We start from the raw sequence: 22,617 nt of genomic DNA, 5'->3' as shown, positions 1-22,617 counted from the left end.
TATATTTTTGCTCTGCTATTCAGGCTAGACAGCTATCATACATTAACGATTTTTTTGTTGAAAAAAAAACAATTTGCATTGCCTTTGTACACAGACTCACACTTTTGAACAATTTTGGGACTGACATGCGCTTACAAAATGTTGTGTTATTTCGGAACCGCGTGCCCAGGTGTTGCAAATTAATTCTCAAAAGATGCGCAAGACTTGAAATTAAGACAGCAAGCATCACGGTGAAAATAGAATTGAGCAGAAGCATAGTGACAAAATTTATTGAGAGTTGACTCCTCCTCAACAAATTAAGGGTTAAATAAAAAGAGAAAAATTAAACAAGCATAACTGAAAATTTCAAAATCGGATGTAAAATTTCACAAAACGCATATATACATGTATTTCACATCCAGTCTGTGTAAGCAAATGAAGGGACCGATGCCATCACCAACTCACAATTTCTTGTTTCTTATCATACAAAGTATTAGTATACATGTAAAATATTTAAATTCTCCTCATTGTGATGTGAAACAAAGCTTTATTCCTCCCTGAACATGTGGAATTACAATTGTTTGATCATTTTGTGGTTCAGTTCAGTTGTTCCTTATTGTCAAATCTGTAAAAATTGAAATATTATAAAATTACAATAAAAAACGTTAAGAGGTCTGGTTTAGAACCAAAACCAGTGAGATTCTAAATTTTTTCAGATGAAAATCAAATATTCAGATTTATTGGAAAAAACAATTGTGCACTTAATTGTATTTTCATTATATTAAGAAAAACTGTACATGATTGTAAAATCAACAATACAATTCCTCTTTTCAGTATCATTAAATCAATCATTACCAAAATGAGAAATACATTGCCCAACTAAATTTCAATCAACGAAGATTTGCAAAAGATGGTTTCGATTGAAAAATCTCTTTATCGTTTGACTTTCACATGTAAAATTAATTTGTTATACTTGTCAGTTCATTGTTTATATCAGTGATTGTATTATTCATTGTATTCTGTATCTATTGACTGTTGATTGCCATTAAAATCCCTGTGGAGAGGAAAAAGATTTTTTTTAAATTAAAATAAAAAACGAAAGTGAATGAGGGACATCATCGACTCTCTCATTTGACCGAGTTGTGCATACAACCATTTTTGTGAAAAATAAGCAAAAGTTTAAAATGTCATATCTCCTTCATTTTACACTTAATATTGATGAAATCTTCAGCATAGTGCTTGTTTGATTTTCCTCTTTTGATTCAAATCAACAATTTTCTTAAATGGACTTGACCTAAAACAAAACAGTAAGGGGAAGTTCAACTATGGATCCAATAATCTAATTTCGAATAGACCATGTCAAAGCTGTATGAAGTAAAAAATGGCAATACCATGTTTGACAAAGATGGATAAGATTTTGACCATGGTTCATCCTGAATTCATTATCAGACCTGATTTTATAGGCAGACACTGAGAAAAGTCGTATAATAAATACATGCTGATCTAAGCCTGCTTTTTGTTCCAACTAGGCATTTGTTATTAGACTTTTGTCACAATTCACACTAAAATAAGTGCAACTATAGCACAAAATCTGTTTGTATGCTATGAATAAGTAGTGATGAGCTTACCTTCATTGCAAATTCATGGACTCTATCTCCAGCCCACACAGGATGGGTATGACCATCAATCAAACCTAGGAGAAACAAATCAATTCACATCACTAAAATGCATACATAAACGTAAGAATTCATCTATACTTCAAATAAAGACAAAGAGAGCAAAACAATGAAAATGGTAATTTTATGTGACAAATATGGAGTTCTGGATTACTTTATCAAAATGACTTAGGTATGAAATAAAGAATTAATCTCTATCTGTAGTATGAAATAAAGAATAAATCTCTATCTGTAGTATGAAATAAAGAATAAATCTCTATCTGTAGTATGAAATAAAGAATAAATCTCTATCTGTAGTATGAAATAAAGAATAAATCTCTATCTGTAGTATGAAATAAAGAATAAATCTCTATCTGTAAATAACAAAAACCTAACTATGCAGAGACTCCAACTCTCCCGCTTTCGGCGGGAGATCTCCCGCCAAAAGCTCATCCTCACAAAATATCCTGTTCTCCCGCCCAGGCCATGTCTCCCGCTTAATAAGATGTGTTTTCTCCTGCTTAAAATTATCTTTGTCCCACCCAAACACCTTTTTAAACTAAATGGAATCAAATTACTATATCCAAGTTAAGAATTACATTAAGTAGAGCACCAATGCTCCGCGCGATCTCGTACTCATAAATTTAGCAGGCGTGGGCTAGCTTGCTAGCATCATCCCTCCTTATTAGGTCCTCCTATGGCCTATGTGTGTTATTTGATTCATTCACCAAGTACCAACCTAAGGCGTACACCCCCCCATAAAAAAAAAATCACGACCAAGAACAAAAGAGGAAAGGAAACAAGTGGAATGCCTCTGGCCGTCTCACCTGCATCACGCGATTCAATATAGCAGCAGTGCTGACTTTGCATACTACTCTAACTCGCACAAGATGTTCAGTGATACATGGTTACTCTTATGTCCTCTTTATGAACTAGACCAATAAACTTACAGAGATATGATGGTTATTCAACAAAAAAACCCAACATGGCCAAAGTTCATTGACCTTACATGACCTTTGACCTTGATCATGTGACCTGAAACTGGAACAGGATGTTCAGTGATACTTGATTACTCTTATGTACAAGTTTCATGAATCAGATCCATAAACTTTCAAAGTTATGATGGTAATTCAACAGATACACCCAATTCGGCTAAAGTTCATTGACCTTTGACCTTGGACATGTGACCTGAAACACGCACAGGATGTTCAGTGATACTTGATTACTCTAATGTCCAAGTTTAATGAACTAGACTAATAAACTTTCAAAGTTATGATGGTAATTCAACAGATACCCCCGATTCGGCCAAAGTTCATTGACCCTAAATGACCTTTGACCTTAATCATGAGACCTGAAACTTGCACAAAATGTTCAGTGATGCTTGATTACTATTATGTCCTAGTTTCATGAATCAGATCCATAAACTTTCAAAGTTATGATGGGAATTCAACAGATATCCCCAATTCGGCCAAAGTTCATTGACCCTAAATGACCTTTGACCTTGATCATGTGACCTGAAACTTGCACAAAATGTTCAGTGATGCTTGATTACTATTATGTCCAAGTTTCATGAATCAGATCCATAAACTTTCAAAGTTATGATGGGAATTCAACAGATATCCCCAATTCGGCCAAAGTTCATTGACCCTAAATGACCTTTGACCTTGGTCATATGACGTGAAACTCATGCAGGATGTTCAGTGATACTTGATTAACCTTATGTCCAAGTTTCATGAACTAGGTCCATATATTTTCTAAGTTATGATGACATTTCAAAAACTTAACCTCAGGTTAAGATTTCGATGTTGATTCCTCCAACATGGTCTAAGTTCATTGACCCTAAATGACCTTTGACCTTGGTCATGTGACATGAAACTCTAATAGGATGTTCAGTAATACTTGATTAACCTTATGGCAAAGTTTTATTAACTAGGTCCATATACTTTTTAAGTTATGATGTCATTTCAAAAACTTAACCTCAGGTTAAGATTTGATGTTGACGCCGCCGCCGTCGGAAAAGCGGCGCCTATAGTCTCACTTTGCTTCGCAGGTGAGACAATAGAGACGGGTGAAATATAATATCATTATGATGTCAAAATCTATCACAAAGTTGGATTTTTAAAAGTAAAAGTGTCAAATTTATTGCTTGCTCACTTCACTTGCTTGCAGCTTTTTATGAATTTTATGTGATACGCCATATCTAGCCCCCTCAAAATTTTGGGCTCATTATGCCACTGATGCATTCATATATTGAAAAATTAGCCTGAGAGAGCATCTAGAACCCTAGAACTTCCTGGGCCCTTTAAGTGAGACCTGGACCCCGGCCGCAAGGGACTTCGCGCTCGTGATGTGCACTTTGCGCACATCAAGTTGGAGTCTCTAGTTTGCTATGGGATCCAGGCAGGAGAATTTCCAGATCAAAAAGTTCTTTTGGTTGGAGTCTCTGACCATGTAAGAGTCTTTGTTACATAAACTTCTATATTCATTATAAATTTTGTTTGGAATTTCTAAACTCAGGAAATAAGTGATCTTGTCTCCCTGTCAAGGTTAATTCTCTGAAATTGATCATTATTTTTAATTTATTTGAATTGATGCTACTCCTTGCCAACATTTTATCATGATATAAAGGACTCAGTACAATCAGGTACATGGATATGTTACCATTTGTTGTTTGCCTACATGATGTGAGTTTACTATTGACATTATCGTTGTTTGTTATGGCCAATGACTTACACGCAGAACGCATCATCATCGACACATACCAAGATTTTACCTTTCATATGCAAATTTCTTGTATAAACACAATGGATAAGCCTTGCCCTGGATGGTCAAGTTCCCATACTCCCGAATGATATATATTCGGCCACCATACTTTACGCACTGCCTCTTATCCGGTTGAGAAAGTGCGTCAGGTTGCCAAGAAACTCAGTATTGTTCCACGTATAAGGGGTAGATGCCATAATCGTAAGCCAATTAAATCTCTATGTAACAGGCCTTTTTTGAGATTAAATGCCCATTATCAATAAAAAAAATGTACGTGTCAGAACTCTTATCACAATACAAAATATCAACAATGTGAATCATTACTCAACTCCTCTGAACAGAGCTCGATACCTGTCGTTTTTATTGAATAACATTAGATCACTAATAAACTCGATGACTTGATTGTTATAGTGAATGTACAATGAAACTGATATAGCAATTATTTCTGAAAGCTGATTGAATGATTCCCAGCCTGATGAACAATTCCATATTCCTGCATTTGTGCTTCATCGTTGTGACTGTCAAGGTCGCCAAGGAGGTGGCGTCGCAATATACACTAGATCTGATTTCAATGTTATCATCATTGATAATGCAGCATCATCATCAGATCTTGAGGTCCTATGGAATAGATTGGATACTCCTAAGCTCCGGCCAATGTTTGTTCCTGCTGTTGATGCCCCGCCCAGCTTGCCCTTTCACCAAGATCTCAATGATTCACTGGTTGAAACAATGGATATTATTCACACCCGTTTTTCTGATTCTTGAGAGATTTCAATGAGATGCATACTGAATCTATTTCATCCGAGCTCAATTTCTCTCAGATTGTGGACAGACCTACAAGAGGCGATATCATTTTAGACAAGGTGTTGACAAATATTTCTGATGATTTTAACCGACCAGCCATCAACAATCCGATCAGAAACAGTGATTATAGAACAATAACATTTTCTCCAAAGGCTTCTATTCCTAAACCAATGTGCCAGAAGGTATCAATCCACCCCGTTAGAGATTCTTCAGTCAGGTTATTCGGTCAGTGTCTGACTTCTGCTGATTGGAATTGGTTACATGATCTTCAAAATGCTGTGGATATGCAGGTAGCCTTTCAAGCTGAGCTGTCTTTAGCGTACAAAAGATGTTTTCCTGAAATTTCGATTGTAAAAAGAGACAATGACAAGCCTTGGATGAATAATCGCATTCGCTCCCTGATTAACCAATGCCAAAGATTCTTGGCACCTTTCACAATATAATCAACTCAAAAACAAGTAGATCGTGAAATTAGAACTACTAAGAGCACACATGACTCACAGCAGTGGGAAAGTCTGGAAAACAATTCGGATACTTGAAAACGACTACAAGAAGTCTCAGCCAAGGCCCCAAGTTACTGCTGACCAAGTGGCCCACCAGCTTCTTGTGAACAGCTAAGGAAATCCTGGTCATTGCCCACGGAAAGCCAACCTCCTTCAAAGTGCAGGAACAGCCTCCCTCAAGCCATCTGAATCCACAAGGCCTTTCAGCATATACGACTTGTGCAACGCTGTCAAAGCAATGAAGAACAATGCTGCTGGATTGACTGATGTCCTCTGTGAGCAGATTAAACATCTCGGACCCGTTGCAACCCAAATGGCTGCTTGACATGCTTAACTACTGCGGAAATGAAATACAATGCCAAAATTATAGAGCAAATCAAGGGCAGTCACTTTACTTAAACAAGTGGAGCGCCTCTGGCAGTCTCATCTGCATCACGCGATTCAATGTAGCAGCAGTACTAACTTTGAAAACTACTATAAAATAATTTTTCACAAAGAACACAATTTATATAATGATAAAATAAATGACATTTGACCTTGATCATGAGACCTAAGACTTGTCAGTGATACTTGATTACCCCTACATCCACTTTTTGGTATATCAATAGACTTAGACAGTTATGTCAGCAATCTAATACTTACCCCCAACATGGACAAAGTTCATTGACATTTGACCTTGGTCATGTGACCTGAAACTTGCACAGAGTGTTCAGTGATACTTGATTACTCTCATGTCCAAGTTTTATGAACTAGACCAATAAACTGTCAAAGTTATGATGCTAATTCAACAAATACCACAATTTGGCCAAAGTTCATTGACCTTAAATGACCTTTGACCTAGATCATGTGACCTGAAACTTTCACAGGATGTAAGTGATACTTGATTACTATCATGTCCAAGTTTCATGAATCAGATCTATAAAATTTCAAAGTTATGACGGTAATTCAACAGATACCCCCAATTTGGCCAATGTTCATTGACCCTAAATGACCTTTGACCTTGATCATGTGACATGAAACTCAAGCAGGATGTTAAGTAATACTTGACTAACCTTATGGTCAAGTTTCATGAACCAGGTCCATATACTTACTAAGTTATGCTGTCATTTAAAAAAATATACCTTCGGTTAAGATTTGGCGTTGATGCCGTCACTGCCAGAAAAGCGGTGCCTACAGTATAATCTCACTCTGCTATGCAGAAGAGACACATATTGATTCCTAAAATTCTTTATTGGATCAATATAGAAGTGTGGTTTCAAGTTAATTTTTGTTGTAGGCTGTTTAGTATTGTGATTATAACTCTGCACAGGAATAAAGAAAAGCCGTACTGAGGTTGCTTGCCAGAAGTTTTGGGGATCGTCCTCCTTTGTGATGTCACCACGATGAGTCATTGTGTTTGTATTCTCTGAGCGATAGTCGTATTCTTGAATGGGCTCCAATCACTTGAAACCAGCTAAGAACTTAATATTTGTTTAATTATTTTTTTTCCTGAAAAAATATTTATATCATTTATGGATATGAACTATGTTGAAATTATAAAAGATTTGTAATCATTTAATTGAGTTGGAATATTTTTTGTTTTGTCATGTACATGTACTGTAAGTATCGTAACTTGTTTTAAGTACCCACTACTAACCCTATCTAGGCCGGGGGGGGGCCTTGGAGGCCCCCCTCAACAAATCGCGCGATATTTTCGCCGCGCGAAATTTTTTACCGCGCTGCTCACTGACTTTTTACTTTCAAGTCTTGCACAACTTTTGAGACCAATTTTGCGTCACCCAGGTACATGGTTCCGAAATCACGCAACATTATGTAAGTGCATGTCAGACCAAAAATTGCTCAAAACCGTGATTACGTGTACAATGTACAAAGTCAATGCAAATTGTATTTTCAACCAACATTCATTAATGCATGATTATTTTTAGTTTTGCTGGTCCAAATGTATTTATTTTATGCTTTTTATGATCACAGAAGAGCCCCCAACAAATTTAATTGAAAAAAAATGAAAAAGAAAAGGTAAAAAAAAAATATATAAGAAATTGCAAAAACAATATAATACATACGAAAATTATTTGACATCGCAAATTTTTCATGTACGCTTGCTAAGAACACCACAAAGAGTTTCTATACCAAGAATTGGTACATATGGAGCTTTATTTAGGGAGTTAGAGGAAAAAGTATGATTTCGCATACTAAATACGCATAAATTAGCATAATAACCTAATACAATTCGCATTAAATAAATTACTATAAAATCTTGTAGATTATGTCCAAGGCATTCCGCGTGCCAATTTCGGCGCAATCGCGCGGTCGACGGCCGAGATCTTAGGATGGGGGGGCCTGGGAGCCCCCCCCCCGGCCATATGAACTCCCAAAATACCCCGGCCTATACCCACTATTACTTACTTTTTTTTCATTAAAACCGTATTTGCATTTGTATCACTGTAATGGATCCCCTTGATTCATTCATTTATTATTGTCCTGGGGCAGGTAGCTCAACTTGCCCCTATGCTCAACTTACCCACCTTCCCCTACTCAGGCAATCACCTTTTCCCCTATAGTATTTTGTTGTTTGCTTTTGAATTGGGCCTGTGATACTCCCTCCCCAAATGAAATCCTGCTACACCGGTTCCATGACATTTACTCCAATGGAAAATCTGCACATAAAGTCAAACATAAAACCTTACTTCCAAACCTAAATAAACCTAAATCCTTATCTTAACATTATTCTGAACCAAAAACTCTTTCACAATCCTAACTCTAACCCTATGCCCTCTGAGATATTAAGACTGGATCAATTGCTGCAGGAGCAAATGTTGTGTCACCGCTACACCTGCACAACTATGCTGGGTTCATCCACTGTAACTCACCTGGAATTACACACATATTAGTAGCATCAAGAACCTCATCAAATTCACATGCTCCATATTGACTCTGGATAACACTGCTGTGATCAATCGCTATGATATTCCCATCTCTGTTAGCATAAGAAGAATGGCAAAAAAAATACTTGGGTTAGAGTTAATTTGATCAAACATTATTGCCATACATTACAGTGTTATCAAAATTAAGTGCTATGGAGATGGTGCGCATATTGTGTGTGGTGGAGGTATGAAAAAAATCAATCCTAGTAATGATAAATTATTATTTTTGGGGCAATTGATTGCTTTTCATCAATCATCAGTTCTTAGGAGCATTATAAAAAGCCAATAACAATCACTTTGAGACACTTTTCTCCATTCAGCTTTGAGAGACTTTCCTCCATTAATCACATTAACAACTAGAACTAACAAATAATGCTCTCTTTAAATTTAACTAGCACATTAATGATTTGGAGCTCATCCATCATCTCGCAACGAAAATTAGTCCAGTTGACACTGTAGTGATTGGGGAAACAGAATTAAAATTGATGAAGAAATGGCATAGAACCATTTTTTTGTGATCTATGAATAAATTTCGTATAAATTAGCAAAAATAATTTTCTTGTCAAAATTTCTAAACTCTGTGTAGAACTTTGGTGAACAACCGCGTAGCTAGGATTTCATTTTGGAGGGGGCGATTAATGCACGCGAAGCGTGCCAACACTTACAGAGCACGCGACCTAGGGGGTGGGTGCAGGGAGGGGGAGTTTCCCCCTCCCGCGCGAAGCTTTTAGTATTTCATAAATTGAAATGAAAAGGAGCCGTTTCTCTTGTCTCTAGTACCTCCAATCGGTTGACTATATTGCGATTTTGAACCTTGTTTTCAAAAGTGATTGTGAACGCACAAAAGAGGTATACAATGGAGGAAATTAAAATGATAATAACTGAAGCTAAAGCGTTTTATCCATTTTTCTTGCCATAAAAAGGGTCCCGAGAAAAGGGTATTCTCAAAGATATATTGAATACTTTCCTTGGAAAGATCAGATTTGATTACAACCAATTTAGCAACAGTGCATATTTTTAACTCGCAAAAAAGAGGAGAAGTGTGGAGGAAGATATTCCTCCCCGCGCAGAGCAATGAAACTCTGAAATTTCAAAAGGCGGACGTTTCATCAAATGTAGATATCTCTACTACCCAATCGGCTCTAATTCAATTGATTTTCTAAGATTATTGAACTTAATTACAAGGAAAATAGTGCGCAAAAAGTTGAAACTTCTGTGATTTATTGAAATTATCTTTCTATATAAAAAAAAAGATGCCTAATTTCTTTGACTTATCCTGAAGCGCTTCATTTTGAATATAAAGAAACTTAAAGTGTCATTCAAAATTTCAAACTGAGGGCACAAAACAGGACAGGAGATAAATGTATACAGGGAAATGACATGAAGTTTAATACAATTTGATAAAAAATATTGTACTTTTTTTATTTAATACGACACGAATTTCATACCTTCCTCTTTTTATATTAGGAACCTAATTGCTCCAAAATTATGATTGTTTAGTAATGAGCTGAAAAGCGGGAGAAGTTGACTTTATGGAGGTGACGGCAGAAACTGATATAAAGATTTTACCCGCTCAGAGCCGACCAGACCAGAAGTTGCGCGATCAATTGAAAAAAAAGATAACTTCATATATTTACTTCGGCCTCAGTAACCTTACTCAAATTCATGCACTAATGTATACAATTTCAACTCTAACTGGCAAGAAGCACATAGCTGAGGTGGAAAAACAGGGTTTGAGAAAAGGTGGGGGAAACAATGGCGAACTTCAATATTGTCATTTAACCGCGCGCAGCGTGGAAGCAAAATTCATATATAAATTTAGATCAAGAAGAGTGAAGGAGTTTATCTTTTGAGAAAAAAATAACGAATAAAAAGAAAAAAAAACACAAAGCTACCTTTCTTCCCTTTCCTCCCTTCCCTTTTCCTTTTCTCCTTTCTTTTTTCCCTTTTTTTTCTCTTTTTGGGGGCGTTTTGGGGGGGGGGCGACTGCCCCCACCTCCCCCCCTGGCTATGCGCCTGTTGGTGAACCTCATGTAGCTCTCGGATGGAACAAAAATAATCACATCATTCAACAAATAAATAAGTATTTTTTGTGAGATTTGAATATATATGAATAAATTAGCATATTTAATGAGTTTTAAAATCTGTGTTGTAATTGATCAAGAAGGAGAAATTTTTTTTTGTGATTTATGAATAAATTTTTCATAAATTAGCATAAATAATTTTCAAGACAAAATTTCAAAATTTTGTGAACAAGTTTGGTGAACCTCATGCAGCTCTACCAGATGGAAGAAAAAAAACCCAGTGGAACGCCTCTGGCAGTCTCGCCTGCATTGCGCGATTCAATATAGCAGTAGTGCTGACTTTGAAAACAGCTATTAAATAATTATTCACAAAGTAAGTACTCATATAAAATAATAATAATAAAATACTATGTCCATTGACCCAATATGACCTTTGACCATGATCATGTAGCCTAAGGCATGTGCAAAACAATCATTCATACTTGATTACCCTTGTTTATGTTTCATGAACTATATGTGTAGATCCATAAATTTTTAAGTTATGATGCCAATGCAACAAATACCCCCCAACACGGCCAGAATTCACTGACCCTGAATGACCTTTGATTTTGGTCATGTCACCAGAAAGAAGCACAAGATATTCAGGGATACATGGTTACTGTTATGTCCCAAGTTTCATGAACTAGATCTATAAACTTTAAAGTAATGACATTTCCACAAGTACCCCCAACATTATCAAAATTTGCTAATGACATTTGACCTAGGTCAGGTGACCTGAAACTTTCACAGGATGTTCAGGGATACTAAATTGCTCTTTATGTCCAAGTTTCATGAACTAAATCCATAAAATGTCAAAGTTATGACAATTCCACAAATATCCCCAACACGGTCACACGTTGATCGTAAGTGACCTTTGACCTTGGTTATGTGACCTGAAACTCGGGCAATATTCAGTGATACACTATCAAGCTTATGTCAAAGTTTCATGAACTAGGTCCATATGCTTTAGAAGTTATGACATTTCAAAAACTTAGCCTTGGTTAAGATTACAATTTAGTCTTGCTCTGCTATTATTGGCGGCGGAATCCAACAAATTTAGGGGGGGGGGTCCATCTGAATTTAGGTGGGGGAAGTAGCAAACAAAATTGAAAAGAAAAAAAAAGGTTATCACCCCCCTCCCTCAAAACCGGTCAACAAATAAAGAAGAGGCATTTTCTGTGATTTATGAATAGATTTTGCATAAATTAGCATAAGTAATTTTCTTGTCAAAATTTCTAAATTCTGTGTAGAAGTTCATGCATGAAGTTCTACCAGATGGAAGAAATAAAATCAAAATTGGTCATCAATTAAATCATTTTATGAGAATTTTTAAAATATACATAAATTACCATTAAATAATTTCTATTGAAAAGTTCAAAATTCTGTGTAAAACTTTGATGAACCTCAGAAGGAAGCAAAAAATAAAATCTGGTCAACAAATAACGGAGAACCAATTTTTGTGAATTTTGAAAATGTGCATAAATAAGCATATTTAAAGAACAAGAACACCCCAACAAAAAGTTCGGATTGCGAACTGCGGTGTTGTACCCCATTTTCCATTTGGATCTCCTAAAAATCATTTCCAAGCCCTTATCAACCGCGCTTGGCCAAGTAATCCAGGGGTAATCCCCGCTGTCTCAATTTCACCCCCAACGGCCAGTATATGAGCGTTGAGCAAAGGACGAAAAGATAAACAGCTGCACTATTACGTAAGACTTCTCTGCCTGTAGTAGGACCTTAGGAATCCATATTTAATCACGTTTCCAAAGGCATATTGTATTCAGTAACCCAATGTTAGTCCATTTTCAATTTCGAACAAAGAAAATCGACCTCGGAATAAGGAAAGTAAACGAATAAAAATGACGGCATGCTTACAGGGACCGCACTCAGCGCTGCGCATGCATCCCATCGTGCGTGGCCCCTTGCTGTGACTGTATATGCCGGGCTGTTGTTTTATCTTCGGACCAACGTCAAGAAACAGGTGTTTTGATAATTAAATTGCTTTCTTGAGGCAGTTACGGCTGGAGAAGAGAATTGATGAGAATGGGAACTGGGGTATAGTGTTCCCAAATGGAAGCTTTTCGTCATGCACATCCTTGTCGGCATGCAAATGAGGAAACTGATGACATCACTCACTCACTATTTCTTATGTACTTTATTATATGAAATATTCAAATTTTCTCCGTTGTCGTGTGAAACAATGATTAATTTCTCCCTGAACATGTGCAATTAGCATTGTTTTATACTATATGGTTCAATCAAGTTGGTCCATATTATCAAATCTGTAAAAAATGAAATATTGTATAATTCAAACAATAAAAAGCAAAAGAAATAGTGAGTGAGGGACATCATTGACTGCCTCATTTGCATGTCACTGAGTTGTGCATCTCACAGTTTTGTGAAAAATAAGTGAAACTTTAGAATGTCATAACTTTCTTATTTTACATCAAATTTATCAAATTTTAATAAAATTTTCAGCATACAATGCTAATTTGATTTTTCTCTATTGAAATTAACATTTTTCTGGGATGGTCTTGACCTTTAATGAGTTTCAAAATTCTGTGTAGAAATTTTGTATCCCCCACCTAATGCTATCATATAAAGCAAACAGAATTGCAATCAGACTTAAAATGACGAAGAAGAAGCATTTTGAAATTTGGTCTACAAATAAAGAGGCATTTTCTGTGATGTATAAATTTCGCATAAATTAGCATAATTTTCTACTCAAAATTCTGAGTAGAAGTTTGGTGAACCCCATGAAGCTATCAGATTAAAGAAAGCAAATCAAAATCGGTCAACAAAGAAAGAAGCATTTTATGTGAAAAAATATGCATAAAAAAATTTTGCATAAATTAGCAAGAAATTTGTTAAGTTAAAATTTCAAAATTCTGTGTAAAAGTTTGGTGAACCTCATAATGCTCAGATGGAAGCAAAAAAAATCAAACTCTGTCAACAAATAAAGAAGATTTTTTTGTGAATTTTAAAAATGCGCATGAATGAGCATATTTAATGAGTTTCAAAATTCTGTGGAGAAGTTTTGAATCCCCCACCTAGTGCTATCATATAAAGCAAACAGAATTGAAATCGGACTTGAAATGACAAAGAAGCATTTTGAAATTGTGGACGGACGCCGAGGCATAAGCTCACCTGGCCCTTCGGGCTGGATAAGCTAATAATTGGAAAATTATTTTTTCAAATGGGTAGTTTTTCATAAGGACAGAAATATAAAAGTATGTAAATGTACTTAATAAAATCTGAAAAGTGGTATTTTGTCATGTATTTGTGCTATGCAATAACTGATTAACATTATCATCCCAAAACAACACATTTTTTCTGCTAGATTTGCTGGCTACATGAATTTGTTAGCTGAATTAAAAAGTTAAACTGTTTATCATTAATCACCTTCCAACTACGATGTCAACACCATCTGTGTCATTCTGTTGTATTATGGCCAGGCTTTTCATGTTATCTCCAGTAAGGCATGTCTCACCACCATTACAAACCTGAACCACTTGTCTTGCATTCATCACAAGTAACTTCAAACTATCCATTCTGTCTCAAGAAGTGTAAAACAAAAAGAAGAAATATGAATTATCTAAACATTATTTTGATTATACTGTATTGGAAAAATAACAATAGAGCAGTTTCATATCAGTGCATGGTTTATGTGGTAGTTTGTGGGACTATGTCTCAATTGACATATGAGGAACATAAAACGTTAAGAACAAGTAGATTTTAGAGATATACTTAAAATAAATTCTGATTTGATTAAAGGGATGCTCCGGGCTGAGGATATTTATATCTAAATAAAATATACAGAGCAAAATGCTGAAAACTTCATCGAAATTGAATAACAAATAATAAAGTTATTGAATTAAAAATTTTTTAGCAAGTTTTTGTGAAAACAGTCATCATGAATATTCACTAGTTGGGCTGATGATATCACATCCCCAATTTCTTTATTCTCATGTTATTACATGAAATCATAATTGTTTCACTTTTTATAATTATGTGTATATTATACATGTATGTCTCCATCATGATGAAATAAGTTCCAACAAGAAATGACTTATGAAAAATCAGTTGTCAATCCAAAAAATATTGAATAAACCTAATTTCATATAATAAAGTACAAAAGAAAATATGGAGATATGACATCATCAACCCACCTAATGAATATTCATGAAGACATGCCAAGAACTGTTTCAGAGGAATGATGCAAATCTTTAAACTTCAATAAGTTTGTTATCAAATTCTCATTATAATGCTTTGTTAATTTTACTCTATTCATTGAAATATAAATATCTTCAGCCTGGAGCATCCCTTAAAGGATGTTCCACAGTTTAAATTAAGTACATGTCTTAATATTGTCATTTTCACCAAATTTTGCAGAGTTATTTTGGTATCTATGCATTATGAAAATGAAAAAATAATATTGGTTAATGTGCTTATTTCTTTTCTATAAGCTTCAAAGTCGCTGTATTTGAATGATACGAAATGTTGCGCAATGAAGAGAATTATGCCTCCCTCGGTTACACTTCGTAATTCCGAAGGTTTGTAATTCCAAAACACGCATATTGCCTACACCTCGATGTTCGTAAAACGTAAAAGGGTTCGTTAATCCGAACATTTGTGGCGTTATTCCGAAGGTTCAATAATCCAAAAACTAAATAAGGTTTGATGTTCCGAAGGTTCGTTAATCCGAAAACGAAATAAGGTTTGTTGTTCCGAAGGTTCGTAATTTCGAAGATTCTTTATTCCGAAGGTTCGTAATTCCGAAACGCGCGAATTGCCTATACCTCGATGTTCGTTAATCCGAAAACGTAAAAGGGTTCGTTAATCCGAACAGTTGCGGCGTTATTCCGAATGTTCAATAATCCAGAAACGAAATAAGGTTCGATGTTCCGAAGGTTCATTAATCTGAAAACGAAATAAGGTTCGTTGTTCCGAAGGTTCGTTAATCCGTAAGCGAAATAAGGTCCGTTGTTCCGAAGGTTCGTTAGTCCGAAATAAAAACAAGGCAAAAGCAATTTTGTGTCTCGCTCACGTATAAAAATAACCAGAAATATCGTGATACGCGAGGGTATGCAACAGAATTGTATCAAAACTTCATTGTAATATGACTGGGTTGGAATAACACTTGCCTTAAGAGCCTTGCACGTAAACTTTAATGTTGACCTGAAAATGACCTTTGACCTTATCATGTGACCTCTGACTGCAGCATAACATGCAGGTCCCCCAAGTCCATCTACCATCCAAGTTTGGTTGAAAAGCACCTTACGGTTGCGGAGTTAGGTGTCATAAGAGAGTCTTGCATGTAAACTTTAACGTTGACCTGAAAATGACCTTTGACCGTACCATGTGAGCTCCAACTGCAGCATAACATGCAGGTCCCCCAAGTCCACCTCACCATCGAATTTTGGTTGAAAAGCGACTTACGGTTGCGGAGTTAGGTGTCATAGGAGTCTTGCATGCAAACTTTAACGTTGACCTGAAAATGACCTTTGACCTTACCATGTGAGCTCCAACTGCAGCATAACATGCAGGTCCCACAAGTCCATCTACCATCCAAGTTTGGTTGAAAAGCGACTTACGGTTGCGGAGTTAGGTGTCATAGGAGAGTCTTGCATGTAAACTTTAACGTTGACCTGAAAATGACTTTTGACATTACCATGTGACCTTCAACTGCAGCATAACATGCAGGTCCCCCTAGTCCATCTACCAACCAAGTTTGGTTGAAAAGCGACTTACGGTTTCGGAGTTAGGTATCATAAGAGAGTCTTGCATGCAAACTTTAACGTTGAGCTGAAAATGACCTTTGACCTTTACATATGACCTCCGACTGCAGCATATCATGCAGGTCCCCTAAGTCCATCTACCATCCAAGCTTGGTTGAAAAGTGACCTACGGTTGCGGAGTTAGGTGTCAAAGAGAGTCTTGCATGTAAACTTTAACGTTGACCTGAAAATGACCTTTGACCTTACCATGTGAGCTCCAACTGCAGCATAACATGCAGGTCCCCCAAGTCCATCTACCAACCAAGTTTGGTTGAAAAGTGACTTACGGTTGCGGAGTTAGGTGTCATAAGAGAGTCTTGCATGCAAACTTTAACAATGAGCTGAAAATGACCTTTGACCTTACCATATGACCTCCGACTGCAGCATATCATGCAGGTCCCCTAAGTCCATCTACCATCCAAGTTTGGTTGAAAAGTGACCTACGGTTGCGGAGTTAGGTGTCAAAGAGAGTCTTGCATGTAAACTTTAACGTTGACCTGAAAATGACCTTTGACCTTACCATGTGAGCTCCAACTGCAGCATAACATGCAGGTCCCCCAAGTCCATCTACCAACCAAGTTTGGTTGAAAAGCGACTTACGGTTGCGGAGTTAGGTGTCATTAGAGAGTCTTGCATGCAAACTTTAACGATGAGCTGAAAATGACCTTTGACCTTACCATATGACCTCCGACTGCAGCATATCATGCAGGTCCCCTAAGTCCATCTACCATCCAAGTTTGGTTGAAAAGTGACCTACGGTTGCGGAGTTAGGTGTCATAAGAGAGTCTTGCATGTAAGTAAACTTTTACGTTGACCTGAAAATGACCTTTGACCTTACCATGTGAGCTCCAACTGCAGCATAACATGCAGGTCCCCCAAGTCCATCTACCATCCAAGTTTGGATGAAAAGCACTTTACGGTTGTGGAGTTATGTGTCATTAGATTTGTGACGGACGGACGACATTTGGATCCCTAAGTCTTGCCTTCACCTCTGGTGGGCGAGACAAAAACGAAATATTAAAGGTTAGTTAATCATTTAGTTTTCTGACTAATGAACCTTCTGAATTACGAACCTCTTTTCGTTTTCGGACTAACAAACCTTCAAAATTACCAACCTCATTTTGTTTTCGGACAAAGGAACCTTCAGAATTTCAAACCTTCGGAGTATCCGAACCTTCGGAATAACGAAGCTTCGTAATTACGAATGTATGCTGCCTCTCTTATATGCTTTTCACACTGCACCTTTTTCCCTTAACCCCAGGAAATTGGTGGGGCTAAGGGGGGGGGGTCTTAGCCCCATCAATTTCCTGGGGTTAAGCTTAGCCCACTTCGTTTTCACACTACGTTTTAGCAAAGTGGGCTAGCACGGTAAATAGTATGGTACTATCTGGCCCTGCAAAAGAGCAGGGTTAGCCGGCTTATTGTGGTGCAGCACAATTGTGGTGCTAAGAGATGCAGTATGAAACGAAACAGGGCTTAGGAAAAGTGGGGCTAAGCATTAGCCAATCACAGAAGTCGAAATTGCACGTACATCGCGCTCTGTATGGTAAACTCATCAATATTCATGAGCTGTGTGATTGCCCGGGGTTAAGGCGTAAACCCCGGCTAAGCAGATAGTAAGGGGTTAAGACTGACAGTGTGAATAAAAAAAAGACAGTATGGGGTTAAGGATAGCATGGGGTTAATAAGGAAATTATGCAATGTGAAAAGCATATTAGATCCCACAAATTCACGAAATGAGTTTGAATCATCTTTACTCTGTCAATATCGCATCAAACTTTCAGGATATGTAAATATTTTTAGATGAGTCAGCAACAACCTCGTTTGACAAAAATGCTGCATAAACTTAAAAAAAAAATCTTCATAAGACGTGAATCAACTCAAAAATTAAATAAGCTGCACTTTATTCAAAATCCATGTAATTTTCCTCAAATACGGCAAATTGTAGAGGAATGCATTGGAAAGGTGTAGGGAAGTAAAAAATATGGGGTTCATGCGCTCGTTTTTTAACTATCAGTGTCCAAATTGTTGCAAGTTGGCTTGAAAATCACCTAAAATGAGTTGAAAACATTTTAAAAAGTCTGATAATACCGTCCTAAATGAGAATGGTTTCGTAGTTCTGCTCCCAAACATTCAAAATCCATGTCATTTTCACCAAACTTTGAGAAAAGTTGTAGACCAAGGATTACCTAAGATGTGAAAACATTAATAAATATGGGTTCATGTGCTTGTTTTCAAACTATTAGCTTTTTTATGAGAGCAAATGTGCCTTTTAAAACATCCCAAAACATGCCAAAAGCTTTCTCTCATTGTGAGGAAAAATTCCAAACCACTCTACCTTTTATTCATACACGGGGTCATGTGCATTATACTTTAATTTGCAGCACTACAGAGCAAAGTATTTTGAAATTGTAGAAGAATTGAAAAAATAAATGGTCCATGGAATGAATCCAGTTTATTGGCTTTATAAAAAAAACACATTGGATCTGCAATTGGTGCGTATAAGGAGAAAAATCAGCTCAAACCTACAGCTGATTACACACCTGTTCATCTATTGTGACGTCAGCGAACAGAGTGTAAAATATGATGCGCACAAACATAACTGTGGAACATCCTCAAACCATTACATTATCTTCAAAATAGATCTCTATTCCTAATGACACTAATGTGGTTATGTGTGAGTGATACAAACATCCAAGAATATCCAGCTGCATGTACACATAAATAAAATGCTGGCTTTCTTCTTTAAATACAAAAATGTAGAACATTCAACATCATTTCTCAAACTACATGTACATTCACCTACATTTAACTATATTCACCTTATCTCAACTTGGTCGCTGCTTTCTATTTCACCTTGATCATCAGTAATTTGCCTAGCCATACGTATTGGTTGATAAGTTCTAAATGGGTGTGCCAAACGAGCTCGTCGAAGCCGGCTTCTGATGCTTTTAAATGCAGGTACATGGACATGTATATCTGGTGAATGGTGGTGTCTGTCTGAAACAATGTCATATGCTCTCCTTATAGTAAGAGTTGGATCACTTTTAATCAATGCTGTAGTTTCATCAACAAATTGTCGGCGGCAAATTTGATTATCATCGGATTCATGTGTGTGATCCCCAAGAGGTTGTCGTTGAATATCAATATCAGGATTTGAATGATTAATGTCAAACCGATTTGTAATTATTGTTTCACCACAGCCAGGTCTTGCACATCGCCAATATATCCTAAAGCGTGAAGTGTTGCTGCGGACATATCTGCAAGAGAGAACAAGAGAGAAGGAACCAAAGCAGTAGTAATAGTACTTTGTATGCTACGAGAAAAGATTCCAATATCTGAAAAAATCTGAAATGCACTATTTCTAGCAAGTGGCTGGCCACAATGCTGCACAACGGGTTGAGTCTAGAGGCCTGTTTTAGGCCCCTGGTGGAATCCAGTGGTAAAGCCCTAGCAGGGGTCCAGGGGGTTGGGGCCCCAAGAAGCTCCCAGGTTTTAGTGTTTTACAGATGTGCCAAGAGAAGCATTTTCCGTTGTTGGTACAAAGTTAAAAAACACGAATCCCTGATAATTATGGCTTACAATGTATGGGAAAGTTGTCCTTGCCCCTTGTCATAATTTACTTACCCAGATGCCAATTTGAAATCTACATACATGTAGTCTTAGGGATTCTTATTGCTTGTCCGATTTCTTTTAAACTTTCACCATTCTGTTTTATTTATTCTTCTACTTTCCAACACAACACTCAATGACCAAGGCTGGATTCCCCTTTAATAAAAAAATCTTGAATAAATACAAGAATTTCTAAATAAAAAGTACTTTTCAATCATGTCATGAGTTTAAGATCTCTGAATTTGATTTTTGTCTGTACATAGCTTAAATTCGTTTAATTCCACTCAGTAGAATCTGAATCGCTCAAATACCACTTTTGAGAAAAAAAAACATAATGGAGAAATAATAATTAAAAAATGATCAAAACTAAAGTTTCAAATTTTCTCAACGAATAAACATGATTTTTTTTATGATCGGTAAGTAAATTTACAAAAACTTCATCAAATCAATGTCCTTTATAATGTAACTTATATGAAAATATTCGGTTTTCTTTGGATAATACAGCATATTCTCCAATGAAAACTGAAATATGGAATAGTTTCCCATTGCATATTCAATATGCCAAGCTGAAAATTTTCCACTGACGAATGCCTTATGCACCCTCAGCCTTGTGGACCCTTGGCCATGTGGGATAATAATTGCCCTGGTAAACCAGCTGTTACCATGTAAACAGTGTATCAGTATTTATGTAAGGGTGCGTTTATTCGACACTTTTTTACCCTAGAATCATGATTAGAATCATGATTCAAATCACGATTCTGCAGAATCACGATTGCATTTAGTCGAAAGTGGAAATAAACGTCTTTAAAATCACAAACATGAAACACGGAAAAAGGAGCGTTTTGAAAGACGTTTCTGTTGAATCACGAACGAAAAAGGTCGTATAAACGATATCGTGATTTGAATCACGATTCTATGACGTCATTGTGTCGTGCTTCTTCCTGGTTCGACTCAAAGGCGCGCGCTGTGTTTCGTGCAGGTTAATTTTCGTGTAGCAGTACTGCCAGTGTACTAGTACCGGTATATGCCAATTGTCATGTGCATTTAATATGAATTATCATTTTGTGTATTGTACCCCCGGGGTTGTACTGTAGCGTCATTTGTATAGTTCATTGTTTTCATCATTCATGTCTTCAAGTTCCATTTGGACTAACGACGAACTCAGGGCTCTGCTTGTGCTTTGGGCTCAGCCCCGCTACCCTGATAGCACAAGCATCCCTTACCAGGATTCACAGAAATTGAATACAAGTAAACAAAAACTATAAGAGGTACAATACACGGAATTCTGGAAGTAAAAGATTTATTTTTCGGAAGCCGAGTAAACGTGGCACAAACGATCGCGCGTTAGCTCCGGCGGCAGCAAAAATCTAGCAGCCGACGTGAATTTAGAAACACGCGCGAAAATGTTGACCTTGCTTCCTGGGTCAAACTGCCCACTGTGATGCGCACTGGATCGGCCCGAATTCAGGGAGAAACGGCGATAGAAAGATGGTCGTATAAACGCTGATTCTGTCGGATCGTGATTCATGTTGCTGTTTTGAATCATGATTCAAATCGTGATTCAAATCATGATTCTGGGTTGAGGTCGCATAAACGCAGCCTAGGTCTATTTCTGTCAGGGATATGCTATGCTGAGACTTCATCTGGCTTTGCGGTATCCCTTCCGTCAATAGACCGATGATGGCCATAGGATTCGTGATGGTGGAGGTTTGACCGACGTAAAAGGGTGTGCTGGCGAACCCTCCACTATTACTGCTTAATTCCCCCTTTTGATGGGCAAGAAAGGGAGCAATAATAAGATAAAATAATAGCGAACATAATCAGCTAATCACCTTACCAAAATATATGTGTCAGAGTGCCCCTGAAATATATTAACTACCGGTACTTTTTCATCTACCCTGAATTCTCTTGATCCATTTGAAAAGAGCTGCACTTGATCTTTGCAGTGGCGTAACAGGTGGGGGGGGGGCAGGGGGCAAGCTGCCCCCCCCTCTGGTGGATTTCACCGGGGAAAATAAAAAAAAAACAAGAACGCCTCTGTCAGTCTCGCCTGTATTGCAATATAGCAGCAGTGCTTCCTTTGAAAAAAGCTATTATTCACAGAAGAAAACACTAATATGATAATAAAATATTATGCCCATTGACCCAAAATTACCTTTGACCATGATCATGTGACCTAAGACATGTGCAAAACAATCATTCATACTTGATTATCCTTATGTCGATGTTTCATGAGCTAGATCCATAAACTTCCTTTATTTGCCAATTCAACACATACTCCCAACACGGCCAGAGTTCAATCACCTTTGATCTTGGCCATGTTCCAGAAATGCATACAGGGTATTCAGGGATACACTGCTGCTCTCATGTTCAAGTTTCATTAACTAGATCCATAGACTGTTAAAGTTATGAGACAATTCCACAAATACCCCCAACATTACCAAAGTTTGTTGACCCTAAATGACTTTTTACCTTGGTCATGTGACCTGAAACTCGCACAAGATGTTCAAGGAAACTTGATTGCTCTTATGTCCATG

General features: G+C 37.0%; 1 protein-coding gene across 2 annotated transcripts in view; it reads right to left on the bottom strand.

Annotated features, from left to right (window-relative positions):
• The window catches only part of LOC121410092 (probable imidazolonepropionase), a 51,399-nt gene that overhangs the window by 13,727 nt on the left and 15,055 nt on the right, over window positions 1–22,617 (bottom strand). Inside the window, exons 3-6 of one of the 2 annotated variants that reach the window (XM_041601960.1) lie at window positions 19,291–19,728; window positions 14,094–14,243; window positions 8,575–8,681; window positions 1,608–1,672 (exon numbers count right to left, since the gene is read on the bottom strand). In XM_041601960.1, the coding sequence (XP_041457894.1) occupies window positions 1,608–1,672; window positions 8,575–8,681; window positions 14,094–14,243; window positions 19,291–19,728 (760 nt within the window). Of the gene's footprint in view, window positions 1–1,607; window positions 1,673–8,574; window positions 8,682–14,093; window positions 14,244–19,274; window positions 19,729–22,617 lie in introns of those variants that run through there. The other variant, XM_041601961.1, reaches the window with a different exon arrangement.

Source organism: Lytechinus variegatus, chromosome 3, assembly GCF_018143015.1.
Source record: "Lytechinus variegatus isolate NC3 chromosome 3, Lvar_3.0, whole genome shotgun sequence".
NCBI lineage: Eukaryota > Metazoa > Echinodermata > Echinoidea > Temnopleuroida > Toxopneustidae > Lytechinus > Lytechinus variegatus.
This window is presented reverse-complemented; position numbering and strand designations above follow the sequence as displayed.